General features: G+C 49.7%; 1 protein-coding gene across 1 annotated transcript in view; it reads right to left on the reverse strand.

Moving 5' to 3' along the window:
* FGFR2 (fibroblast growth factor receptor 2) overlaps positions 1–11605 on the reverse strand; it is a gene marked incomplete at its 3' end in the record, with an annotated part of 101907 nt that extends 90302 nt beyond the window's left edge. The window contains 1 exon segment of the mRNA NM_001099924.2: positions 11450–11605. Coding sequence (NP_001093394.1) covers positions 11450–11558 — 109 coding nt within the window. The 5' untranslated portion in view covers positions 11559–11605.

Consider the following 12216-nt stretch of genomic DNA (forward strand, 5'->3'; position numbering starts at 1 on the left):
GGACAAAAGAAGGGAGAAAAGGGGGAGGGGAGTTACTCCTGGAGGGCAAGGCAGCCTCCAGCTTTTTCGACTGGGGACCTTTTGGGGTATTGTTCAGCAAGTTTACTTAAAGGGCTCGGCCTTTCTTCTCTCAGCAGGACCCCAGGGGCAACACCCCTTTCAGAGCCAGCAGAGGTATCCCCAGACTGGTCCCCCACCCCCACCCCCGCAGCAGCATCCCGTCCATTTGCAAACGAAGGGACAGCAGCTGGATACTGGGAAACAGATGGGCCTCCTCATTTGAATGGGTTTGATCTGGCAGCCCTGTCTCAGCAAGTTCAGGCCTGGCCTGTGCTGCTGAAATTGCGTTCAGGCGAAGGCACAGATTCGTAGCCCGAGGGGTCCTGGGCGAGCAGCTGGATCAGAATGACCCCGTGGAGAGGTCTTTGGAAAGGCGGGGCGGGGGCACCTCCCCCGCTAGTTGGGCCCTGCAGGACCCAGCAAGGCAGTCAGTGCAGAGCCGCAGGGATCGCTCTTCTCCGGTGACCTGGAGAGAAAAGAAAAACGCTCCCCGAGGGATCCTCTGCTGGAGGAATGAAACCGCGCTCATTCAGGAAATTCCAGACCACGACAGGCGCCACCGCGGTTAACCTTTCTCCCCAACCTAAGCCGCAGAGTCGCGCAGAGGTAAAAGCTTCCTGAAAACAAACAAACTTTGCAGAGTCCCTACCGCCCAAAAAAGCCCCTCTGACAAGGGAGCTCGGGATCTCGGAAGTGCTGGGGGGCGGGGCGGGGGGGGGAGCATCTTGCGGTCCCAAGACGTGAACAGGAACTTTCTTAGACCAAGACGGTGCACCCCTCTCCCCGGAGCGTGGGGAGTCTTATTTGATTCTCGACTCCCCACGCCAGGCCCCCAAGAGGGGAGCAGAGTCATGTTCACTAGCCAGCCTGGGGCCACCTGGCTCCCTGGGCCACCTCCCTGCCTCCACCTTGGCCTGGCGGGCAAGAATCCAGACAGGGGAGGACCAGGAGGAAACGACCCTCTCAAAGGTCTAAGGGCCACCTGCGATCTCCCCACTTGCCACGTTTAAGGGCGAGAGCGGAGAGGCCAGGAGGATGTCCAAACTGGGCACAGAGCAACCCAGGGGGGCACATCTGACTGGGACTGACTAGGGCCGACGTGGTGGGTTTGCTGACACATCGAGGTGGTGCCTGCATCCTTCTGGACCAGCCCCGGGAAGCTGCACAGGTGAAGGACCCAGGAAAATCCTTACCATGGCACGAAGGCTGCCTGCAGCCCAGCCTGGCCCAGCCCACTTCTCCTGCCTCCTCTCCAGCACACCGGCCTCCTCTGGGTTCCCAGAATCCCTGGGACACACCATGCTCCACCTGGGATTAGAAGTGCCCTCCCCACCCTTGGGTCATTATTTGACAAATGCCAACCCCTCCCTCACCCCCCACTCAACTGGACTTGAGACTTCTTTGCTGCCATTCTATCCCCCGGAGCCTGGCACAAAGAAGGACACAGCAGGGTCTCAAACAACTTATTGGAGGGAACAAACGCAAAGAAGCCACAGCCATTCTGGTGCAAGCTGAGAGGTGTCCCAGAGCAACGACCTCGGCTCTGGGAGCTGCAGCTGCACCAGGGCTGCCAGGTTAAGAGGGAATGTTGCCACGTCTCCTTCCACCCCGACTCAAGCCCCCTTCGGAAGGCCCCTGGGTCTTCCTCATCCACGGAGCAGGTGACCGAGCAGGTGACCGGCGCCGAGTTCAGCTGATGGAACCCGCCTTGCTTCACCTCCACATCTAGCTAGAACCACTCAAGAGTTCACTTTTTTAAAAAACCACCAAATTCAGTGCTCCCTTCATGGCTCAGCGGTTAACGAACCCAACTAGGATCCATGAGGATGAGGGTTCGATCCCTGATCTCACTCAGTGGGTTAAGGATCCAGCGTTGCCATGAGCTGTGGTGTAGGTCAAAGACGTGGCTTGGATCCCTGTTGCTGTGGCTGTGGCGTAGGCCGGCTGCTACAGCTCTGATGACTCCTAGCCTGGGAACCTCCATATGCCATGGGTGTGGCCCTCAAAAGCAAAAAAAAAAAAAAAGGAAGAAGAAAAACCCCACCAAACTCAACTTTGTTTGCTTGTAAAATGGCCTCTGCTCCCCAGCCTCTTTTTTTCCCCTCGGGACACCCTTTCTGGCCAAGACTAGAGGAAGTGTAGGTGTTCCTGCTTCTGCCCTTTCGTTCTTGGAATTTTTTTCCTTTTTTTCTTTTTTTTTCTTTCCTAGCCTCTGACATTAGAAAACCGAGCATTTGTCACTTGCATGACCACAGGCTGCAGGTGCCCCAGCTCTACCAGGCTGTATAGCGTGGGCCCTGACCCAATCTCAAATCAGAAGTGCTGCAGAAAAGCTTGACACAATACCAAACTGACGACCAAAACTAAACACGGAGTGGGCCCCAGGGCAGACCACCAGAAACACTGGACCAAGGAGGGCCTGGTGCTGCTGCCTGCTGGCCAGCCCCTCCCAGCCTGGCTCCTGCCACGTGACTCAGCCTGGGTCACTGACTGGGACTCAGAGAGGCTTAGCTCCTTACCAATAATCGGCACACCACCAGAGACTGTTCCAGAAGGATCACAAAGTGGTAATTATTGGAATGGTTTTACTGCCTGTGATTTTCCTTCAGACAGCTTTAGGGGACTAGATGTGGATCTGGGGAAGAAACAGAATTGACCAGCAGAGTCCTTACGTGTTTAAGAGACAAATGACAGATTCAAGAAGGAGGGGGCCCCTAACACACCCCACAAAAGACTCTCCTGCCCAGGAAAGGGGAGTCAGTGGGAAATCTTTGTTGCCCCAGTAAATTTACTCCAAGGCCTGGGCCCACGCTCACTAACTATGGCATCTTGGAGGAACTGTTTCACCGCCAAGAGTCTCACTCAAGACTCTCCTCCAGAAACTAGGAATACGAAGAGGTGGGGTCAGCTGCATGATTAAGATGAGAGATGGTGGAGGGAGGGGGATTTGAAGGAAGGAGGTTCAGAAGGTACAGACTTCCGGTTATGAGACTGGCCCATCGGGACCCGCTGTAGAGCACAGGGAAGTTGGCCCAAGGTTCTGTGATAATCTGCCTGGGAAAAGCATCTGAAAAAGAATGGATATGTCTCTATGTATAACAGAATCACTTTGCTGGACAGCAGAAATTATCACAACATTGTAAACCAATGATACTTTAATAAAACTAAAAAACGAGAATAAGAAGAGAAATACATTTTTAAAAAGAGAAAGAAGTCCTGGGGATATAATGGACAATGCAACAACTAGAGTTAACACTGCCACATGGTTGGTATGCAAGAAAGTTGTGAAGAGACTACATCCGTATTTAGAATGGATAAGCAATGAGACCCTACTTACAGCTCAGGGAACTGTATCCAGCCTCTTGGGATAGACCATGTTGGAAGATAATACGAGAAAAAGAATATATGTGTGTGTGGGTGTGTGTGCACGCGCCTGGGTACCTTTGCTGTACAGCAGAAACTGGCACAACATTGTAAATCAGCGATTCTTTGTTAAAAGCAGTTTCTGGTGACCCACATGGGAAAAAGAACACGTATGTACAGGCACTTGCTCACTTTGCTGTACTCCTGAAACGAATACAACCCTGTAAGCCAACTCTATACGCCAATAAAATTAAATTTTTTAAAAAAGAGCATAAGGCTCACAAGGGAAAAAAAAAATACCCCTTTTTCTTTTCCTTTTTAGTGTCTCTATGACATGATGGCTGTTAGCTAAGCTTATGGTAATCATTTCACAGCATATGTAACTCAGATCAGTGTGCTGTACACCTTAAACCGTACTGTCCATCATCTCACTAAGGCTGGCAGAAAAAATTAGAAATAAGACGCTAAGGTACCTAGCCCATGGGGGCACATGGAGGTGCTTCACGGATGATAATAAGAATTACTGTTATCATCACCTGCATCCTCCTCCTCTCAAGGAATGGGCTCGAAGACTGACCACGACCGCATCCATCCCGACCCCCCTTGCCCCCACCTCCACCCCACCTGCTCTATCATAATCCCGAGAGGGCATAACGTGGAAAGGACGGCTCAGCTTCTCTCCTCTAGTACTGTGGGCACCATGGCAATTTCCTCGAGCTCCCTTCCAGGCAGACTGCAAGCCCAGCCACCTGTGCACCTAGGAAGGCCCAGCAGGCTGCCCAGAGGGAGACACCCCAGACCAGCCTGGCAGGGGTGATCACAAGACGCGGGGAGCTCCCCTCGGGGGCCAGGACAAAAGCAGAACCCGCCACATCTCACCTCCCCCTGCGCCCATCCCGTAACCCTCTCTCCATCCCACACAGAACTCCTCGCCGAAATATACTGATCTTCACAAGGCACATGCCCCGCCGTTACCACCTGGCGGCCACTGACTTTTTCCCAGAGGGGGAAAAATAAATATTCACCCTGAACCACTTGGAGGGTAAGCAGTAAGCGGATCACCTTTCTGAAATCCAGACTTGTAAAACACCCAAGATAACAAAACCAGGGCCTAGAGCTTCCTCTCTATTTTAATTAATGTAAATGCCTCTCGTCAGAAGACCTGTCGTTTGTTGTGCATGGTAGGTAAACATCCCTGAAATACTGATTTCACATCCTATCTCAGTTTTCACCAGACAAGGAGGTGGGGCGGGGCGAGGAGGAAACTTACCGAGGAGCACTCACTGAGCACCTGCTGTCCGCAGGAACTACAGGAAGGGCTTCGCATACACTTGCATTTAATCAGCACGGTCCCCTTGCAAGACAGACGTTATCAGACTCAAGTTTCGATAAAGAGCGAGAGGCTCGGAGAGGTTATCTAACTTATCCAAGGTCACAGCACCAGCAGATAGTGGGGAGATGTAAACTAGACTTGCCAGGCTCCCAAGGCCAAGTCCCTTCTGTGAGTTTCTGTCCCCAGAAAGTACATCACAGACCACTCACAATGATTTTATTCCTTTCTGGGGGGAAAAGATGTCAGATACAGAAGTGAGGCTCACTATAGAGAGGATTCCTGGCCTTTTAAAGATTTGAGTAATTTCCGATTTGAGACGTCCAGGAGGCTCAGTGGGACCACAAGGAGGTGCCCTGAAGGCTGTCACACTCTTTGGGGCAATCCCAGTGTCCACTAACTATCTGAAGTTTGAGGGTTTTCAAAGAATTTAAACCCTAAACTCACTACTGCAAAGATCTTTATATGCATTTTACAGCACCTCCCCACCTCCTCCCTGTTCCCCTACACACACACACACACACACACGCACGCACGCACGCACGCACATGCGCACACACGGCCTTTTCAATGTCTTGATATTTTTAAAACATGACACTGGTCATGTATGGAAAAACTTAACGGTAAACTGGCCTTTTAGGAAAAAAAGTCACATATCGCAACTTGGAGTTCTAGTGTTAGAAAATGGTCATGACAATTTGATACAGAGCTTACTGTATTAATTTTACATTAACGTCAGAGCTCAGAGTTGGGTTCTATCTTTCAAGGAAAGGGCTATATATAAATCATGAAGTCCGTATGCCCCTTGTCCTCAATGCTGTATCTTTCGGCATTTTCCTTATAAGCGCTGTTTTTGACCTCCTCATAAAACACGTTCGCCACTAATGACATTCTGTATACATGCATTCCATTCAGACATGACGTAGAATTTAAATTTACCGTGTTTTCACCGAACAAAGGGTTAAACAAGTGTAGGTCACATCTTGGTTCCCTGACTCAGTACAGTCCAAAAAAGAGCTGAAATTTTTAATATTCCCATGAAATGGCCCAAGTCCAGAATGGGACGTAATGACTTACGGTATTCCAAAGTGGAATAACTGACAACAGCTCACACCCAACATCTTAACACTCCATCAGGGCACAAGTTTCCTAAAACCTAAATAACTGGAAATCCAAAGCTTGCCTATTTTCCTTGATTTGCACTCTTCAAGGACAACCGGGATCCGGCCCAATAATCAAAGATCCTTTTGCACAAATATATAAATGGTAAATGCTTGAAGTGAGACAAGCAGAGGCCAGTGAACGCTCGCAACCACCACCTACCACTGATGCAGCTACCATTGTGAACTTCCCATCATGCTCTAAAGTGGTATGGTAATCAGAGAAAGGGGGAAAAAAACTTGGGGAGAGCGAGACCTTTGGCAATTTCAGAAGGTGACCTCTTTAAGACATGTGGGGCCATCACCATGAAGAGGCCAGCAGCCTGCTGAACCAGACTTCTTCTCCAAGCTCGGCCACATTACCTTCCCACCTCCTCACATTGCCTGATCCAAGGGCGCCCCAGCTGAACCTGGCTGGGTCACTCCAGGTCTACCTGGGCACGCAGGAGGAAGTGGCCAGTTTGTGGAGACTCTCAGGCTGCCAGAGAGCCTTAAGGCTTCCCAGGAAGATAAACACTGTCCCCAAAATGGGGACACAAGCTACACACAGCTTTAAAAACACTTCAAGGTCAAGAGCCCCTAACACGATGTCAAAGGGGAATTCTTCAGGGTTTGTCCATCTTGGACCAATGATCAGAAGCCCACCTCTTGCGTGTAAGGCCAACCATTCAGCCTCGTGCATTTGGTTCATGATTCAGCCATACATGGCCTTGGACACTGTCTCTGTCAGTCAAAAGAAACGCTAAGAAGGAGAGTTGGAGAGAAGGACGTGGGGTGAGGGTGCGGCACAGTTAACCACATCTGGCGTTTCAATGCCAGGAAAGCTGGAAAAGCAGAGCCATCTCTAAATCTTACTTGGATACAGCAAAAGCATAAAAAGAATGCAAAACCTAAGGCTCAAGTCATCCCTCCAGGAAAACAAAACAATAACAAAGGCCATGGGCATTTCAGCACAGCCACATCAAACCCCAGCAGATCAGAAGCATCTGTGGGATGGCCTGAAAAACTTTCAAATGATCACTTCTGAACTGCCAACCAAGACCAGCCGCCCTGCTAAACATCAAACCAGCAGAGTGGAAAGTAGCACACAAGCCGTTTCCTACTGAGCCTGAGATGCTGCCACCCAGAGCTCAATTTCCCACGTTTTCCTTTCAAGACTAAAAGTAGACAGCATCCTTACTGGAAATGTTAAAATTACGCCAGACTCTGATGAAATGGGGAGTGGGGGGGGGGGGGGAAATAGCCTTTTAACAATGACCCTGGATAAGCAAACATCCAGATAAGAGACTGCAAGCCAAAGGGCTACCTGGACACATTTTCTTGAAAATGCAAACATGAAACAAAACTCTTCCTGTTTAAACACCACCCCAGTTATTTCACAACCATGTAATTATTCATTAAGTCTGATACTGGAAACATCTCATATTGGGTTGTTCGAGCTATTTGAATTCTCACCCAAAAATGAGTGAGAAAAACTTGATAGGAACAAGTCTTCAGTTGTGGCCTGGGGGTGGGGGTGGGGGTGGGGGTGGGGCGACTAGTCCCCCAGTAGGTATTCAGTGTTTTAACTGGCTAAAACAAAAAGGCAAAACACACACACACACACACACACACTCACTCCTCAAATTCAGATGAGAACGAGAGCCAGTATAGAAAGTATACAAATACCAATTCTTGCAGCTTGCCAAATTTTTGCTCTAGAAGTAATATTAAACACAGCTCTTTGTCTATGAATTGTGAAATACTTTATATACTAATAAAGAATGTATACTTCTTTATTGTGTATTTAACTGCATAAGCCTGCATTTGGTTTAATTTACCAAGAATAAGTCCTTGTTCCTAAGGTAACTATCAAGTTACAGTCAACTCTTACATATTAACACTCGCATTGAGGGACAAAGATGCAGATTAATACAAAACAGAAGATTATTTTAAATCATTCACTCTTGGTATGCGGATATATTCTTTTTTTTCTTTTCTTTCAACTTGCAATTAAATGCGTATGGCTGATATTACGGCATTTACAATACTTCTAACAAAGGACTTAAACCATACTGCAAAAATCTGACTTAGGGAGGTCTCCACGTGGACCCCTCCTCAATCGCTCTGCTCTTGAACTTTGGACCAACTCACGTTGGCCAAGGACAGCATCACCCCTTAGGAGGATGCCAAAAATTTGGCATTGAAAAAAAAAAGCAAACTACTTTCTTCCCAGGTTGTTGCTTTTTTCAGAATCACACTTGTGGAGGGTGGGAAAGCAATTATGGGTTTTGGGTTGGAAACGCTGTTTTTCCTTTAGCTCCTACCGGGCTGGCATAAACAAAGATGTCACGGATGTCAACAATGACTTAATTAACCAGAGTAGGTGACAATGTCAGAAAGAACGTGAAAGTAAGAGGTGCCTCCTCCACAGGGTAATCAGGTTTGACAATACTTTAAATAATTAGCATCTTAATCAACAGAACAGTCCTTGGCATTGAGGCCTGGCCCCCTTGAGTCAACAACTGAGTTTACACCCTTCACAGCTGGCCCCCTACAAAAATGAATGACCCCTTGAAAACAGTCATTTGTACTTTGGAATAGTAACGACGAAAATCTCCTAGCGATTATTTTCTTCTTAAGTCAGCTGAGTCGACCCAAACGTACTGCTACTATATCAGGATGTGTCCAGAAGACAAATGACATATGACAGATGATGTGATGTGTGAGATGATGATACGATGATACTGTACAAAAGCCGAGACAATTGGAAGAGGACCCTCTAGTGGGAGAGCGCAGGCTCCTTGCGGGAACTCAATCACATTTTTCTCTGGGCACATTTTCCTCTGGTTCAGCCCAATACACATTATCTAAACGGAGCTTCCAAATTAGCAAACCGAAAAGTCTTCCCAGATAAGGCCTTTGTGCCACAGAATAGAAGGGCAAGGTTGAAATAATTTTAACCACAGCAATCGTGACACCCACCAAGGAGGACCGGCAGGGACTGACAGACACCAGTGCTTGGGGGACTCGGTCTCTCATCGGTCTGTCTCTCTCCAATTCGCCAGGACACAGCCTAAAACTGGAGCTGACCTGCCCAGCCTGCTTCCAGTTACGAAAATTAGATGACCTTCCTCATAACCTCTGACACCAAAGCACAACGCCAGCCACGGAAGAACTCGTCTTGGGGCTCAAATGGGCTGCCGGGGTTGGAGTAAGAGGCGGCGGAAGGGTAGAGCCTGCAGAAAGCAAATACAGCCGCCTGGGAACACGAAGGGCCTCCTCCATCGGACAGCAACTTTCTTCTCAACTGTCTCCGAAAGCCTGGATGTTTCCTGACATTGTGGCAACGGAGCCACAGGACTGCCAGCCTGTGGGACTGGGAAGCTGCATGTGCCCAGCTCACTGAGAACAATGATAACACGCCCCAGGTGTTTATCACATGCCAGGCCCCATGCCAACTGCTCCTTATGTCCAGGCACATCTACCTCTCCCAGCCGCCTCTCAGAAGATTGCAGAGGATATTAATATTCTTTTAACGTATTGGATTAGAGTGTTTCATCCAACCCGCAGATGACAGAAAGGGAAACTGAGAACCAGGGGGTTGTACGCTTTGCCAAATCCCCTTCTTTGCGGAGTTTTGCGCCTTCCACGGAGCCTTTATTTTTCTTTTAACCTCTTACAACTCTGGACGCAAATCTCATAGGAGCTATGAACTCAGAAACACGCACAGAAAGACATGCACAAAATATGACCTACCATTTCGGGAAACCCAGAGACCTCCCCTCCACCCCCAAGTGCACCCACAGATACCAGGTGGAGAAGACTGACCTCCAACAATACTCATGTTGCAGGACACACATTGTTACACAAAGAACCACCGAGGGGACTTCATCCCTGTCCACTGTCCCCCCCCAACCCAACCCCCACCTCACCTCTTTCTTCCTGAATATATACATGCACATTTTAAACGCTCTTCAATAATGAAATACAATAAAAAGAAGTCCTCCAGGACCATTTTACACTTGATGTTGAAATAAACTCCCAATAATGCTGCCCCGAAAGTCTAAATGAAAGATGACATTTTATTCCCAACCTGGCCCATTCCTGGGCTCACGCGGTAGGAAATCCCAGCTCAGCTGCCTCGGAGCGCGGTGTGTGCTGACCCTCCGCTCCCGGGGGAACACCAGCAATTAGCGAAACATCCATGTTAATTATTAGCAAAATTGAAAAAGTACAGGCAAGACTTTCAGAAGCGGGGACCCTTTTCCCTCACATGAAGCCCTTGAAAGCTGCCACACCACAGTACATTCGTGCTGAGGCCACAAGGAGACAGATCAGCACTGTCACAGCTGGAGTCCCACCAGACGCCCTTCCCGGAGCCCTGAGGCCACTGCCGTGTCACCACACCTGCTCATTCCAAAGCCTCTGTAGCTCCGTGTAGGAAAAAGGGCCCCTGCCTCCTCCTACGACTGCTGGACCCTTTTAGAAAAAGTGTTGCCCTCATCCTTTGGTGACTCAGTGGGACCCCACCCCCCCACCTCCACCCCCTGCATCCTCTCATCTCAGACACAGCCCCGCTTCCCGTCTGGCCCTGGACGGGCTCTCAGTCCTCTTCAGCGCAGGGTGCCTTTCCAGAACAGCTGGGCTGACCCCAGCCCGCTCAGGCCGGCCGAGGGCCCCACAGCTCAGCCGGCACCAGGTGGGCTTGCGGCAAACAGGTTCATTAAGTGGCGATGAGTGCTGGGATCTGCCGTTTTATTCTCGGATTACCACTCGAAAAATAACTCAGCCACCAATATTCCCTACTGATGACAGATTTCAGGGCTCCCCCAGTCAAGGCCTGGCTACCGTCGTCTCGGAAGGACCTGGGAAAGACGTTCCAAATCTGCCCGGCGGGATAATGCGGCCCTGTTTCGTAGGCCTTGAAAATTCCATCTCCAAAGCCCAAACGCCAATGCACGCCCTGTTACATCTGGAAGTCCTCATAGATTCGGGAAAGGCCCAGGTACATTTCAAACTGACCTAAAATAGAATCTGCCGCTGTGTGACGGCCGGCTGAAGTATTATGAATTACAAGGGCTAAAAAGAATGTAACGTGTCAAGCATCCCCGTGCGGAACTTCAGAAGCCGCTTTTGCTTCTTAGACAATGAAAATAAAATGTCAGCATTTCAGATGTTGGCACTCTCCCTTTTGTCAGAAAATAGCCATTCTTTACATTGTAAGCGAGACTCTGCAGTAAGCGTGCTCCTGCAGGAAGCGCTAGACAGCATTTATCTACACGCTCCCCTTCCGCAGCTCCCCTGGGCGCTGGATCAGCTGCCGATGCCCCCTCACCCAGCACAGAGAAAAACGCACATGCCAAGAAACCACCAAACTACACCACTCTGCCTGCAGCGCTACAGCAAGGAGCCTTCTCCCCAATTTCTCTGACTTTCCTTTGCTCGTTTGCAATAAAAGGGTGGGCTGATCCTCAACCAGGCCTTGACCCGAAAAGTCAGAGCCCCCAGACAAATCCCCAAACAAACTTGGTACCCTGAAAGTGACTTAACCTACCTTCCGGCTCCACCGTGGTATCCTCAACTAAATTGAAGGAGGGCCGGGCCAGAGACAAGGTTGCCATGGTGACCACAACCAGGCAGATGAAGCGGCCCCAGCTGACCATGGTTACGCTGCCAATCCCCCGTCCTCTTCCATATCTCCATGTGGACGTTAATCCCATCTGCACACTTCCTCTACGAGCATGGACAGCCAGCAGCAATGCCTTCGGCCGGCCGTGGGCTCAGGAACCAAGGTGCTGCGGCAGCCGCTGCTGGCCCTGCTGCCGCTTCTGCTGCTGCTGCAGCCTCTGGAGGAAAGAGATTCGCGAGTCAGTGAGGCTCCCCCAATGCCAATTCATTTCAACCCAAGTGGGTTAAACGGTTTTTCATCATCTGCAAATGCCTTCCATCCGCACCTCACTCCCAAGGGGTTTCCATCAGACTGGCCCACAGAAACGTGTTGGGCTGACTGTTTAAAAAGCCTGTGTTTAAGAAACAGATTAAAAAAAAAAAAGTAGCTCCGGGACACAGATACGTGTGGCCACTTCAGGTGAGCAAAGAGTACTCTCCTCCCCCGTCCACTGTCACCTCCACAGCCCTCAAAAAGCAGAAGCACCATGACCTTAGTTTCAAGGGCAAGTACAAAAGCAAGTTAAGAGTGCTCGGGCTGGCACACCCAGTCTCGCTAACTTCTCTGAGGCCAGCTGGGCTTCAGAGGCGTCTGCTTCTGGGGGCTGGAGCCGAGCGGTGTGCTCCACCCTCACCAGAGTCCTCAGGAAGAAA

This window comes from Sus scrofa, chromosome 14, assembly GCF_000003025.6.
Source record: "Sus scrofa isolate TJ Tabasco breed Duroc chromosome 14, Sscrofa11.1, whole genome shotgun sequence".
Classification (NCBI taxonomy): domain Eukaryota; kingdom Metazoa; phylum Chordata; class Mammalia; order Artiodactyla; family Suidae; genus Sus; species Sus scrofa.